The sequence below is a fragment of the Suncus etruscus genome, chromosome 1 (genome assembly GCF_024139225.1).
Source record: "Suncus etruscus isolate mSunEtr1 chromosome 1, mSunEtr1.pri.cur, whole genome shotgun sequence".
Lineage (NCBI taxonomy): Eukaryota > Metazoa > Chordata > Mammalia > Eulipotyphla > Soricidae > Suncus > Suncus etruscus.
Window position 1 is genome coordinate 142,665,194 of NC_064848.1, and position 15,907 is coordinate 142,681,100.

General features: G+C 36.6%; 1 protein-coding gene across 1 annotated transcript in view; it reads left to right on the forward strand.

The window, feature by feature from the left end:
* The window catches only part of EXOC4 (exocyst complex component 4), an 871,527-nt gene that overhangs the window by 234,630 nt on the left and 620,990 nt on the right, over positions 1-15,907 (forward strand). Inside the window, exon 9 of the mRNA XM_049774305.1 lies at positions 2,697-2,785. Within this exon, the coding sequence (XP_049630262.1) occupies positions 2,697-2,785 (89 nt within the window). The remainder of the gene's footprint in view (positions 1-2,696; positions 2,786-15,907) is intronic.

Here is a 15,907-nt window from a genome sequence, read left to right on the forward strand (position 1 = left end):
CTTAGGGTTTACTTCTGGCTTGGGGGACCATATGGGACACTGGGGGATTGAACTGCAGTCCATCGTAGGCTAGCATGCACAGGGCAGGTGCCTTACACCTTGTGCCACTGCTCCAGCCCTCATAGCAAATTTTTCTCATTCGTCTCTCAGAAGACATCTTGTTTACTTGTAACTTACAGCAATTATGAATAAATCTGTTATAAACATCCATGTGTAGATTTTATATAGATGTAATCTTGGATAAATTTGGATACATCATTTGGATTAATTCTGATGAGCTTGTTTACTGGATCATATGGTAAGACTATGTTTGGAATTGTCAGGTGCTGCCATATGCCTTCAAAAGTGACTCCACCATCTCCTTAAAGCTAATAATTAGTTATTGATTACCCATGTCTTAATCTTGTTTGCTGATGAAGAAAACTTCTCTTATGCAGGTTTTCCTTGAGTTCTTGGTTTGAGACTGAGGCCTATCCCTATTCCAGTCTCTTACAAGGGAAAGTGACTGGAGTGATGGTCCCCAACCACTCAGGGGTAATCAAGAGTAGTCAGTTGGGAGCTGTTTTCTGTAAGCAAGAGGTTAAGTGATGCTTCCTCAGTAGTGGGGTTGTGCTTGTGAGCTGCAAATGTAGGCCAACAGGGAAAGGAGGGATAGTGGAGACTAAGATTGCCTAGGATGCTGCTTAATGATTGAATTCCCTGTCATCTACAATGCCACCTTAAACCATCCCTAACTACATTCTAAATCAAGGTGTATTCCATAGTGCAACAGATTTCTTACTTTCTACCATCACTTCTAACTTAGTATGGGACCACATATACATTTTCTCAGTATTTAGTAGATCCTGAAATTGTGGCACTGGAAATTATAGACATTGTTGGAAATGTATGTGAATATAATGAATGGAATTTTGCACCTTCATTTTTGCATGGTAATAAAAATTCATGGATGCCACACTCTTGGGCTGTTATTACAGTTCTCCCATGTCTTGTCCTGGTTTTCTTGCTAATAAGACATATGAACCAGAGCAGGTGTTCTGTCTTAGCAGAACCCTGCACATTTGGCTATAAAAGAAGGAAGGACTTTTTATGAATGGTAGGGAAGAGAGTAGAGAAAGGGGGAGTTTTATTTTCTGTAAATGATAACAATCTGTGACTTGTTGCAGACATCAAAAGCATTCTTCAGCTATCTAAAATAGATATTAGGGTTTAAAAGAGTAAGATTTTTGGCGAGCCATCATCTCGTTTTTAATCTGTCCATGAAAGACTTTATTGATCTCTTTAATTGCCCCAAGCCAGGGCTAATTAAGTGTGGTGAAACTCTCACTCCTCAAATAATGGCAGCTTCGCTATTTTTTGCTTGAATTCTTTTTTTTTTTTTTCCCTCCCCTTGCCATTTCTGATCAATCACCCTCAGCATGTTGTTAGAAGGGCCGTGGCTTCTTCTGCACTGGACTGGCAGGTGGCATGTTTGAAGTACTGCAACATTTTGCCTGCCTCCTGGCTGTTATTGGCCTCTTAGTTCCTAGCAGGGTACAGGGAGAGGATCAAGTAGCCCAAGTGTTTTCCTCAGACTCACATTTGTCTTGGGATTCATTTTCCCTGTCATGGGAAAGCTAGAGCAGGTGTAATTAAGAACGTGATGGTGCATCTTCCTCAGGGCCAGACACTGAACACTCCCTTCCCCCTGCTACTCTTTGATCCAAAGGACTGCTTAGCCCTTCCTTAGTCCTTCCTGGAAAACTTTCTCCTGTCCACTGCTTGCTGTTTGGATTTGAAAGCTCAGGTTTTAAAAGAAATTTTTCAGCATACCAAAAGATTTGCTCCTTGTCTCAGCCCACATTCTCCCTGTTTGTTTTTTGCCCCTGAACTGCACGTTTCTCCTAAGTCTGTGATTTTGTTTGTTTGTTTTCTTTTTGGAGGATAGATCCGTTATTTTAACATCTTGAAACCTGTTCTTTATCCTTAACCCTGAGTTTGTGACCTTTGAAACTGCTTCTGGATACTTGCAAACAAACATTCTGAGCCTGGTGTTTTTGAGGGTATTTATGTGGGAGGGGAAAGGTAAAAGCCACTTTGAGACCTTATTTGTGGTTTATAAGTACTAAGTAGAAACCAGAGATGCCAGGCTTCCTTTGTGCATTTTTTTAAAATAGTATTTCTAGCATGTTCCCCATACTAGATTTTTGTATTTATCTCCTGTGTGCTAATCCACAATCCAGCAGAACCCTCATTGCGCCAGCTCACCAACCTGTTCTTCCCTCTGGCGAATCTGCCCTTCACCAGGCAAATCAGGCAGGCAGGTTGTCTGCTCAGAGAAGCCAATACATATGTCTTCCAGTTTGCAGTCATAATAGATGGCCTTAGGACCGGAAAGTCATAGTTGCAGGGTAATTTTATAGAATATTCTTGTAGGTGGCAAAGAATCATAGGAACTTGGAGGCTACAAGCCGGGGCACATTACAGTGGTCCTCACTGATATGGAAAAGGAGGGAAAGTTCCACAATCTCTTTTCAAGTTTTTGGCCAGGAATGCTCATACATTGAAATTTGTATGGTTGGTCGCAGACCTGTTGTGGAATCACAATGTGTGTTGGTGGCAGGAGCTCCAGGTAGCCTTATTGCAGTGAGACTATACTGTCTTTGATATACAGAGCTGAACACCATCCTGATTGATCCCCTTGTGTCTCACTGCAGGTTTGAGTCATCCTCCCATGCCATCAGTATGAGCGCCTATCTGCGGGAGCAGAGGAGGGAACTGTACAGCCGAAGTGGAGAACTTCAAGGTGAGTAACTGAACTGCTCTGGAGAAATCTATTCTCTGGAGGAAGATCCAGAATGTTTGGAGTATGTGATTTTGTGCAATTGCAGAATTTTTGGACAACAGCAGCCAAATGACTTGGTAATACATTTTTCTTCTCCCTCTCCATCTTCTGCAATGGAACCATTAAAGCTATTACAGTGGCCACAGGATTTCTAGATCCACTGCCATTCATGTGGGAACTTAAGGCAAAAAATGAGGCCAATCTCTTCTTGCTTTAAGAGGGCAGGCATGAGTCTGGGTATAGTCTAGGGAACGGTATCTTCTACAAACTTCCTCCTGTTAAACTTCCTTATAAGGTTGTCAATCCTTCTGGAATATGGCAGGAATTCCTAATGTTAATTAAATAAAGGGCATATTCAGTCTTTGTGATTATTTAAAGGGAAGTGGCTTTCCACTCTAAATCATGTGTTCTATCAAAGAAAACATCTATTAAATGACTTTGATATATAGGATACATAGGATACCTGATACTTATTTGGTGATGGAAGAACTGAATTTGGATTTAAAAAATTAGAAAAGAAATTATAAGCAGATGTCATTAAATAAAAAAAAATCAAGCCCAAGCATGTTTTTTTTTTTTGTAAAAAAAAAAAATTACAAATGGCAAATGAACTCAGATAGGAAAGACTTTTGCAGAAGGGATGGAAGTTGGGTACAGGGAATAAAGGTCAAGACTTGAGATCAAGTTGTGAAAGTAAGGCATGAATTTATCAGAAACAATATCAGGAAGAAAATGCTTACAACTATAGTGATTTCCAGAAAATAGTTGGAGGAGTTGAGGGAAGGGAGTTATTGTTTGAATTATTTTAGAAAAATGACTTTTGTTAATGAATGATGGATAGGAGCCATTTTTGATAAGAACTAATGAAACATCGCTGTTGGTCCCCCTTCCTCTCCTTGCTTACATACATGCATATAAACTCACTCATGCATGCTAACTAAGCTCGCCCTCAATTTTTCTTGGGCTTGTGGTGTCAGCTTGATGCTTGCAATTATAAGATTCACTTTCTCAGCACCCTTTACACTACATCGCAGATTAAAACTGTAGTAGACTCTAAGCTCTATCTGAGACATTTACCTTAATTGTACCTGTCATAGGGCCTGGTTGAACAAATTTTCCATAATCATTGGTTGACTCAGGATAGAAGAAGTGAGAAGAATGGAAATTGGCAGCAGGATAGAGAGATGACCTTTGAAAGGTAAAAAGGACCCCAATGGAGATAGGAGCAGCTCATGGTCTTTATCGGATTCTTAGGTTACCCTCTTGAAGTTAAAGATGAGGCAGAGGCTGCACACACATAAACTCTTATTCTCTGCAGTTGTATTAAACTTACTAAATTGAAACGTTACCCTTTACCTGCCTAGCCTAGGACAACACTGCCATTTTTTAATAGTGAAATGCTTAAAAATCCAACAAAGTTGCAGAGGAATTTTATTCTGTGAAGATGTTTAATTGAAGAATCACTGCAATCTAACCAGCAACTTTCTCATCCTTTAGAAAGTTAATTGAAATATAAAAATTTCAAGTTAATAGTTTATTTTGCTTAAAAGTGCCCAGTAAAATAGGAGAATTTGTTCTGGTCACAATGGAGAAAAGTAATTAGCAAACATATTGTTGCATTCATAATGTAACAACGATAATTTACATATAATCTATAAATGATTATGAATGATAATTTAAATATAAAAATACATGGTTGTTGAGAGAATAGGTCAACTGATTATTTTTTTAAATAAAAGTTTGATGGCATTTTATTTGGAAGTGCAATGCCATAATTTTTATTTCAGAATTTTACCCAATAATTTTATTTTATTCATTTCTCTGATTTCATTTTATTCTTTTCTCTGATAAACGCTCTGAACCTTCCAATAGGAATAAAGCGAGGAAATAGCACCTGTTTTTCATGAAAAAGGGTCTTCATTTTTCAATCTTTCCTTTTATGTGATAGTCCAAGGACCCAGTGAAATATGCCATTTCTGCTTATTCTTAAAAATGTCTAATTATTGGGTCAATCTGAAGAGTCCAGAGAAGGATATTTGTCTCTTAATTTCATCTAACTGCAGGCTTGACTTTCCCAGTGGTTGGCTTTAGAGGGTCTAAGTTTTGTTGCAAGAAATTTCATCAGAAAGACCATCAAAATCACATTCAAAAATTCACTTTTTAGGGGCTGGAGTGATAGCACAGCAGTTAGGGCATTTACCTTGTATGTTGCCGACCTGAGTTCAAGCCACGACATCCCATATGGTCCCCTGAACGTGCCAGGAGCTATTTCTGAGGTAGAGCCAGGAGTAACCCCTCAGAGTTTCTGGGTATGGGCCAAAAACAAACAAACAAACAAAAAATCACTTTTTAAAAGTGAATCCAACAGCATCAATTATAATGCAATAAAAATAATTTCAACTGAGAAACATACAAGAGAAATAAATGGAATAAAAATTGAAATGTCTTCAGTATTATCCACCCATCTCAGTTGGCTCTCCTTGCTCTGCTACAGATGATTCATTATAAAGTCTGCCATTGGCAGTTGATCCAAGGAGGTGGGGATGTGGTTTCAAAATATATGGGAGACAACAGGTGGAAATCCACCTTGCATGTGTGCCTACGTTTACCTTAGATTTTATGTTGTTTTGGACAACTCTCTGCCTTTATTGTATTGCTATGGAAGTTAGGGGAGATATTGATTTTAATGTGCATTTAGCTTGACAGTTGCTTCTCAGATTATATGACTCCTCAGGAGAGTAAGATAACTGATGACCATGATATTTCGTGAGAGGTAATAAAAATAAATTATAATCTCAGGATATTCAGCCTCAGTGTATGTTGATTTAGACATTTTAAAAGCAGGATCGTTTTCAGCCTTGACTACTTTGGGGAGGATATTGTGGCTATAAAATTAAATACAAACCCGTAAATAATTAGGATAGTTAAAGGTAATTGGTCTAAAGCAGTGCTTCTCAATTATTTTCTGTCATGCCCCCCTAGGAAGAAGAAAACATTTTTTATGCCCCCGAGTGACTGTGAATAGTATCTTTATTAAAAAAAAACTTTATCCTGCAAAACAAAAATATATAAAATAATTTGAGCTGATTTTTTAATCAGAGGTGATGTCTGGATTAATGGCTACAATGAGCATGTTTTGCACTGCATAGCTTTTGAAGCGGGGTTTGAAGCAGCAACTCTCAGCTCCAGAGATAGAGACATAAACACGGGGCTTAGCTTATTATGACAGTGTTTGCTGAGGTCAAATGTGCCCCCTTTACGAGCCCTGTGCCCCTATTTGAGAAGCACTGGTCTAAAGGAAATGCTTTGCCATTTATCTTTGTGGACTTGTGGAGGCACTGTGTCTACTTCTGATTCAATCTTAGCTTGTCTCTTTCTATGTTGTCTGCTAAGACAGCTGGCTTTTTATTTCTCGTGTTTTTTTTTTTTTTTTTTTTTTTAGAGTATTCATAGGTTTAACCCAGGGATTTCATTCCACTTACGCTTTAGGCTTTTTGTAGATGATCATTGCCAAAACCAAGCTTAGTTTTGGGCATGGGTGTGGATGGTGTCCCAGTCTAAGGCTGCTGTCTAGGTCTTATGACTGGGTCCTCATCTTTCCAGTGTCCCATCACCCTCCAGACATCCTTTTTGTTTACAAAATAACTTTCTTTGCTTTCCTCAGTCTATTTTTTATATGCTCCATTATCTTGTTAATTTGACAATCACCCACACTCCCTCAGAACATCAAAATTTGTAGACTTAATTCATGGGTGCATTATAGTGTTAGTGTTGGATCAGGCTCTTAAAGAATCCGATGATGATCACTTCTGTCCTCCGTGTCTTTTCCTAAGCTTAGGCTTACTTAGTTGAGCAAAAAGCCCTAGTGGGAGCTTGAATGAACAGAACAGGAGTCCTGTGATTTGTCTTTACTTGTTTTTTTAGGGTACTAGAACACATGAGTGGGTGAGAGTATGTTGTCATTGATCCAAATAGAAATGCATATTCAATTTTCATTAGTTTCTTTTTTGTGTCCTGGGGCTACATTGTATTTCTGTTTGTACTCAATAATATTACCCTTAGAGTGCTATTTTTATTCCCATTAGTTTAATGAGTCGCATTTCCATAGCTCTGATATTAAAATATTCTGTAAAGCTCCAACCACTTGAGAATTGACTTCTCTAAGAGGATTTGCTTTACATAGTAAATGTGGAACTAGTCGCATCAGGGAAACTGGGTTCTTACTTTGGCCTGACCTGAGCTTTCTGAGCTCTTCTCTCTAATGGGTTGTTGGTCAATGGGGTTGTGAATCCTTAATATAAGTGTATGTAATTAATGTCTTTGGAGGTGACTCGCCTTAAGGTAAAGCAGTGTTTGAACTAGATTAACAATTGAGTTAATTATTCTTTTTCTGAAGAATTTATAATGGAGTCCATTCAATAGTAAGCTGCTGTCTAATGACTCCATAAAAGTAGGATTCCATTTTGCACATATTTTCAGATCCATATTGGCTATAGTGAGCTGCATTGTTTAACATCTGGTATACTTGTATACTTTTTATGTAGAGCAATTTTATATTCCTGTCATATACTTATTGTATGGCCTCAAATGCAGAAAACACTCATATTCTGAAAATTGATTAAAAATTCTTTATAGTTGTTAAAATTTTCTTAAATGACTTGTTAATAATTATGTTACAATATGCAGGAAATACAAAAAGAATATATATTTTTGATAAAGTACATATAATTATATTAAAATAACAGTAATCGTTCATGGTCATTCCTTCTGCTTTAGGTCATAGAATAATATTTCAAAGTTGCTTTCTCTTTTCTTGGTTATTGTTTATATTTCTACTTTTAAACAAGGTTGAGCTTACTTTTCATGTAAGCCTTGTCTTATTCTAATAGAGTTTTTGTAAATGGTAATTTTTTATCCACTATTAAACTGTACTAAGAAATAAATTTGCTTTTCTTAGGTCATGAACAGATTAATGCATTATTAAAAATTATTTAAGGAATGAAGATTCTTTTTGTGCTAAGATAGTTATTGAGTATAGCATCTCTTATCTTCATTGCCATGTTCTTTTGTGGATCAAATTTACATAAAATGATTTCATTTTCCTGAATAGTTATAAGGTTTTATTATTCTTTTTTTGTGTTTGTTTTCTCTTTGGTGGCCACACCTACAGGTACTCAGGAGTTACTCCTAGCTGTACTCAGTTATCAACCCTGAAGGTCTCTTGGGACTCTGAAATTCTGGAGATCTAATCCAGGTTGAATGTGTGCAAAGCAAGCACCCTACTCACTGTACTATGTCTATCTAGCCTGATACTTGTTGTTATTTTTGTTGTTGTTATTTTTAGGCCACACCTGGCTGTATTCAGGGTTCATCACCCTGGCTCTGCAGTTAGGGATCTCTTTTGTTGGTGCTCTGCAGACTATGTAGGGTGCCAGGTATCAAACTTGTGTCTGTTGGATTCCAGGCCAGTGTAGTGCTCTATCCGCTGTACTATCGCTCTGGCCCTCTGAATAGTTCTAGCTTGTTCAATATCATCTCTTCCATGAAAACTAACCAATGATAACTGAGCCATATGGGAAACCCTGGCAGGCTCGAGGTAGTAGATGTGCCTGGCCAGTGCACACAGGTCTTAATTCCAACACAAAACTTCATTCTAGCCTGGGAATCTCCTAAGAAATGATCCCATTCACCATGCAAAATATGACATATAGCCTCTTAAAAATATATTAGTTCTACTTAATTCATGCAGCCGTCACAAATGGGAGAAGAGGGATTACAGTTATATGAAACAGAATGTATTTAAGTTCTAAAAGTGATTATGTTTGCTTCTCTATATATTAGAAAGGTTTTTAAGGAAAAATATAAAAAGTAACAAAAGCATCTAACGTGCTCTAACATTAAAATATTAGCCAACTCATTTTTATTGGATTCTCATTACATAATGTTTTTGTTTTGGAGCCATACCTGGTGGTACACAGTCTGCTCCTTCTCCTAATTCAGCGAGTGATCAGAGGACCCTGTGAATGTAACTTGGGACTCCTATAGACAGATCATAGACTCTTTCTCAGATCTCTGGCCCCCTTAAATATTTTTTTAAACAATGTAAAAATGTTAGTATTTCTCTAGGGCCATAAAAATTATTTTGGGAAAATTGTAATAGTTTATATAATTCAGCTAATGTTGTCTCGATCTTTCTGTAGAGAAGACCACAAACAGTTATAGCAAATAGAGAGAAAAATGATAATTAGAAAGTGTTGCGAGAACTTTCATCAGAAGTTGAAGATGGCCCAGTTAAACATCATTTATAAGGTAATTTTTGTTTTTCAAAATGAAATGTGCATTCTTCAGGAATGCCTATGGTTTTGAAATCATCTGTTCTTAAAATTAAAACGGATCTCAAACTCGCGGCCCATGGTCTGCAAACAGCCCTCTGTACAACATTTTGTGGCCCTGCCCTAGAGGAATCTTGTTTTGTTTTGTTTTGTTTTAGTTATTTGCGTCACACCCCCCAATGTTCAAGGCTTACTATTGACTTTGCACTCAAGGATCACTCTGACTTTGCCTTCTGTGGCCCGCAGGTAAATTGAGTTTGAGACCGCTGAATTAAAACAATATTAACTAAGTTCTACAAAGTGTGGTGTCTAGCAAATAGAACAGTAGGTTTTTATGGTGGAAGGAGCTGTAGGGCTGGGATGTTGTCCAGTAGAGAGTGTGTGCCTTGTATAGTTTGATCCCTGGCATTATTTACCCATCAGAGCTCTTTAGAACTCATTGTCCACACTTTACTATTGATTTTCCAGCCCTCGAATCTTTCTTTTATTTACTTATGTCACAGCTCAATTTAGAAAAGAAATTAGAGTGGAGATGGGTTGACTAAAAAGCGTTGGAGGCTCAGAGAGAACCCCATTTCTTATCACCTCCTTTCTCTCCACCTGCTCCTTTGCTTTTCTCTGAAGGACACCAGTGGCATCATTGCAAAGGCACAGATTTCCAGAAGCATACCCCATCAAGGGAAGCCTGGTCTAGATGAGAGGATATTCACTGTACACTTGTTACAATAGGTTATTAATAGGTAGTGAGAAAATAGAAAATAGGTAGTGAAGAGAAAAAAGAAACCTTTGGATTTGAGTGACATATTATTTAGAAAAATAATTTCTTAATAGATTGATAACTGCTTAAGGCAAAATCCTATTGGCTAGAAAGTTTGAAGAGTATTAGAAACAATGGTTTTTAATAGAAAAGGGGGAAATAGCTTACATATTATAGATGAATGGGTTTACAATTTGAGGATAGTCCTAGAGTTAAATATCCTATAGTTACCCTAAATAACTCTAGTTAAATATCCTAGACTTAAATATTCTGTAGCAAGAAAATGAATGCATAAAACAGTTTATTAGATTGATGGATTCTCCCAAGCAAAGTTTTCTACCTAAAACCCTCAACCAAGGGCCCAGAGATAGCTCAGTAGAAGCTCCACCTACCATGTTCAAGGACATGCAAGGACATAATTTATGTTAAGGAACTCAAAAAATACCTATGTGTTCATTTAGTTATGTCATGCTCATGGCTAGAAATGTCTACCCCTTATTAATCAGTAAAGGTTCTCTTCACCCTTAGCCAGCAGTCTGACCATTAAATACTAAGGAATCCTCCATTGTCTTTCTTAGCACTGGTGCACACATAAAAATTATCCACTGTAATATTTCTTGGTTCCACTTTAGGTTTTGTATTTTAAAGGAAGAGTCAAGCTATTGTAACTCAGGATGTGTAGGAAGGTTTTGTGTGTGTGTGTGTGTGTGTGTGTGTGTGTGTGTGTTTGTGTGTGTGTACACATACATACTGGACCTTCATGGGCCAGGTAAGTAAGCTTAGCATGCTACATGCTGGGGATAGAAGAACCATGAGAGAAGGTACTAACTTCTGAGAATGTGGAGTGGTCATCTTTGGTAACTAGGGTCACAGCCCTAACCTTGACCTTTGAATATAAGAGGGAGTGGCTCAATCATAGGGCATTATTTTCTATGACGTGCAGCCTGCTGTGTCCTAATGGATTCAATGCAAAAACCAGGATTCCAGGATTGTTATCAGGTTTCCTGGTGGGGCTGAATTTTTGCATAATATTTATGTGTGCACCAGTGCTAGGAAAGACAATGGAGGCTTCCTTAAGTATTTAATGGTCAGGCTGCTGGCTAAGGGTGAAGAGAACCTTTACTGATCAGTAAGGGGTAGACATTTCTAGCCATGAACATGACATGGCTAAATGAACACATAGGTGTTTTTTGAGTTCCTTTACATAAATTATGTCCTACTTCCAATGAAAGAAGTCCATTTATGTATGTTTACCTCTACTGATTTTATGTTGATAATTTTAGAAACCAGAGATGTTAGAAAGGCCCCTGAGCCTCTTGTGATAAGCTTTGACTAGAGTTCCTTATACAGAATAGAAGAGGTAAGCACCAGTGAAGGACAATTAAAGTCGTTATTATATTGAGCATATGCTCAATATAATCACTTGCTGGATTATCTGACTGGACTTTATAATACAATTATTATGGCATTTAATATCAGATCAGGCATTGGCAGAGAATGTGGAGAGATTTTTCAAGGTTTTAAGGAAGAAATAGCTTCTCCTGATTCTCAAGCACCCGTCATTCATCCCACAAATAACACCTTGGTTCTTTATGGAGAGTGCAGAATTCTCTGCAGTTGTATCTGTATTCCAGCTTGCAACAGTATTGTGGATGAAAATTTGCATCAAGTTACTATTGGCTTTGCCACAATTTTAAACTTGAACAGCTCATATTATAGTAATATATGGTAGTATGTATGAATGCTACATGAATATTGTAATAGTCATAATATAGGATGTTCATTCCTAGAATTGTGATGACACAAACTGAATTGCAGCCAGTTCATTTACATATTCATGCCCACTTAGCTCAAATAAGTCCCTGTTTGTTTGCACATTAAAGTCTGATTTCAGCACCAGTTAGCTAATTTACATTTCCCTGTTCAGTTGGTTAGTGATGTTCATATGTGGAGTACTGGTGCGGCTGTTTGTACTCTCAGGAGCTTGTGGAACATCATGGTTTAGTGTACTGAGTACATAATACTTGTCCTGCTTTCTCTGGGCTCTTCTCTTTACCTTTCTGAGTCCTTGATTACTCATTGGTATAGTAAAGTTAGTGATGCTTATATTGTCTACTTAGGGCTATTGTAAATATTATTTAACAGTATATAGTCAAATTTCCAGGATAACTCTATTCTGTTTTCTATTCCTGAGGCATGTGCTCACAACGAACTTTGGAAGATAAAATACAGACACATGACATAAACAGTTACAGTTTCAATGTGTGTCATTAGTATTTTTAGGAACTTGGAGCAAGGAACATTTTTATTCCCTTGAGTTATCATAGAAGATGTACAAATGAGGGAGATTTATGTGGAAGTTGGAAAAATGAGTTAGTCAGGGCATAGGTACTCACTGCTTGAATGGTGTGAACCATAGATATGTGATGATATTGTGTGGTGATTAAAACATAGGGTGTGTGGGGAAAATGGCATGACACATCTGCTAGGACCTGATAGGATAGCAGGATACCTTGGTATTTGTCTCATTGTGAAATAAGGAAACCTCTTGAAGGCAGAAGAGCAACTTGATCTAAATAGTGTTTTAGAGAAAGACTTATGCAGGTTGCATGGAGAACGTTTTAAGTTCACTGCAATTGGTGATCATGAGGATGAATTGTTCTGTGATTTCAGGAGAGAGCTTTTAGAAAGCCATGCTTGCTTTCTAGAAGGAAGCAGCCATGGCGGAGAGTAGTGGGAAGAGAACTAAAGCTAAGTTGGAGGTACATTAGTTGGACATGAAGATTCATTTCTGGAAGGGGCTAGAAGCTAGACATAGTGCTTTTGGCTCAGCCCCAGTTTTCCTATCAGGTGACTGAGTCATGTTAATTCTAATATTGTCTGATAGGATGTAGATGAAAAGGAGTTTTTATAGAGTATTAGATCTTTTTGATTCTATATTAAAATTTTGTTTTTAATTTTTAAGTCAAACCTAACTCAACCAACTGCAATTATAGTAATGTAATCTAGAAATCAATCATCAGGTTTTCAACAGTTTGGCATCTTTTTTATTATGCTTCCATTTAAATTAATCTAAGAATATCCAAGGGTATTCTTTTTTTTTTTTTTTTTTTTTTTTTGGCTACTATGCCTTTCATTATGCTTTCATCTAAGTCTACCTAAGAATATCTATGATATTCTTTTATTTTGATTTATTTTGGCCACATGGATTGGTGCTCAGGGATTACTCCTGGCTTTGTACTCAGGAATCAGTCCTGGTAGTGTGCAGGGCACTATACGGGATGCCGGGGATTTAACCCTGGTTGGCTGTGTGCAAGGCAAATACCCTACTTGCTGTTGTATCACTCTAGTCCAGATTGAGGATATTCTTGTCACCTCCTAACCCTTTTAATTTACATTGTAATTACTGCTTTCTCCTTTCTAGACTTGGATCTAATCTTGATTTTTCTATTCGTTTTTTTGAAAAAGAACTATTTAATCTTTATTCCAAGATGTACTCTTTTCCTTTATTACTATTGAAATCAATTTGTCATTGGTAGAGGGTCTTGGGCACTTTCGAGGTAGTGGTGATGGGGTGGCAATGCAGTAACTATATTAAAACCATAAATATTGATATGATTGTAATCATGCTACCTAACTAAAATAATACATGTATTGTAGCTGAAAAATCCATCATCCATTTTTATTTTTCTTAATACCATGTTCTGTCATTTTGTATGAATCACTCAACTTTTCATTAGTCAAAATGAGAAAGTTAAATGGTGGCTAGGACTTATTTTTGAATTTAAGTCAATTGGCTACTTTCTGCTCTTATAGATCTAAAATACAGAGTATAGTCTCTGATGTCAAGCTTTCTATCTGTGTTGTTTTGGCAAATAATCTAATTTGTATGTCAGTTTTAGTGTCCTTAAGTGGTAAATATAAAGATTTATCTCACAGGATGAACTGTAATATAATGTTTAAAATTGTGCCAGGTAGACAGGAGCAATAGTACATTGGGTAGGGAGTTTACCTTGCTCATGCCAATCTGGGTTTAATCTCTTGCATCTCCTATGGTTTTCTGATGAACACAGAACCAATAGTAGTAAATTTTAATCAGGACTGGATAACAAAACAAAGCAGAACTAAAAACCAACAATAAAAATTGCTTGGCTCTTATTACATACCAAGTACATTTTAACTCCTGCTAACCCTCCACATCTAATATCATGGTTCACACAAAGCAGGATTTGTGTTTTTCTTTTTTTATTTTTTATTATAAATATATTTTTTATTTAAGTAACGTGATTATAGTTGGGTTACAGTCACAAACAGAACACCCTCTTCACCAGTGTAACATTCCCCCCTCCCACTGCCCCAGGATTTGTGTTTTTCAAATGAAGGAATAAATATGCTAATGCACAAATATATTCAAATAGAATTTCCCAGCATAAGTCTTAGAAACTTGGCTCCCCCTCCCTCATTTTCTTTGACAAAAGTTTTTTTAGTTAGCATATTGAGAAAATGTGTTTGCCTCAGTGAATTGTTCAGTTTAGTATTGTTAAGTGGCATCTCCTATGATCCTCTGAATGGCATTCACAGTAGTCTATAAAAAAGAGGGCAGCACTTAGTGACTCCAGAATGATCTGTACTTCCAACCTTACATCTACTCCAGATATAAGTATCTATGGAAATTATGCCATTGTGCTTCAAAATTATTTGTAACTTTAGTATCTAATTCTGGATTTTCAAATTTGAAATGATTAGTTTATGTCAGATATAGACAGGATATTCCTTCTTTTTATGAATGCACTACAACTGATCGTTTGGCAATGTTTTAGCTATACTGCTGTTATACTTTCCTCTTAAGAGTCTCTTGGTTGAAATCATTTTGGTGCTATTTGTGAAAATAAAAAGTAATAAGAAAAATGTTTTCTAACTCATGATGTGTTTATAACTCATCCCCACATTGGAGTTAACAGATCTGAAATTAGGATTGTTAAAGGGAAATCAGTTGAAATGACCCTTGAAAATAAGAAAAATTCTGGGACAGGAGATATGGCTCATAGTAGAGCATTTTCTGCACATATAAAGCCCTGGGTTCAGTTTCTGTTAGTACTCAGTCTCAGATCCCCAAATAGAGATAAACTAATAAAAAAAAAAAACTTCATGTATGACAGAGTTCTGCCTATACCCTCATGACCTCGGAAAAGGATCCCAAGTATTGAATAATGTTGTCTAACACCTTGTCTCACTCTGAGGAGTAAACTTAAACACAACCCCCAATTCAATAGGTGGCTGACAACTTCTGATCTCAAAGAAAGTGCAAGGTACTAAACTGGTATTTTGTTGTTGTTGTTTTGTTTTGTTTTGTTTGACTCTGCCAGGAGTAAACTCGTATTTTTTAAGCTGTTCATTTTGTGTTTTGTTTGAATTCAATAGAATAGTAATGATAACTTAAAGGTAGCTATCTGATAAATATTTGTATATCATGCTTAATAAGTACTTTCAATCAGTCAGCATTCAAAAATTTTCATACACTTTAAGTTCCTTGTGAGCAGAGATCATGTGAATTAGGCTTTGTTTATGTAGAAGGTCTCTAGTCCAGGATCTAATGGAGAATGTCACTCAATATATATATATTGCTTTAAGTGTAAAGATGTTCTGTGATATACATTACCCAAATGGCAAACTGGAAACATAGATTAATGCTCCAAATATTGAGCAATTTTCAAAACTGTTAAGAACATAATTGGGTGGACATTCTTCATCCCTCAGTTTTCTTCTCAAAGTATTTCAGAAATATACTTGAAATATAAATGAATATATCAGAAATATACATGAAAACAGACAAAATTTAATTTAGAATTTAGATGATATTTGAGATAAGAGACTGAATTTGCTGAGGTGGAAGCTTTTTAGTGCAGATGTATTTTTCCCTGGAGTCTACTAATTTTATTATTTAATACTAAGAAAACCATGATTCATAGAAGTAATTTTTCCAGAGTCATATAA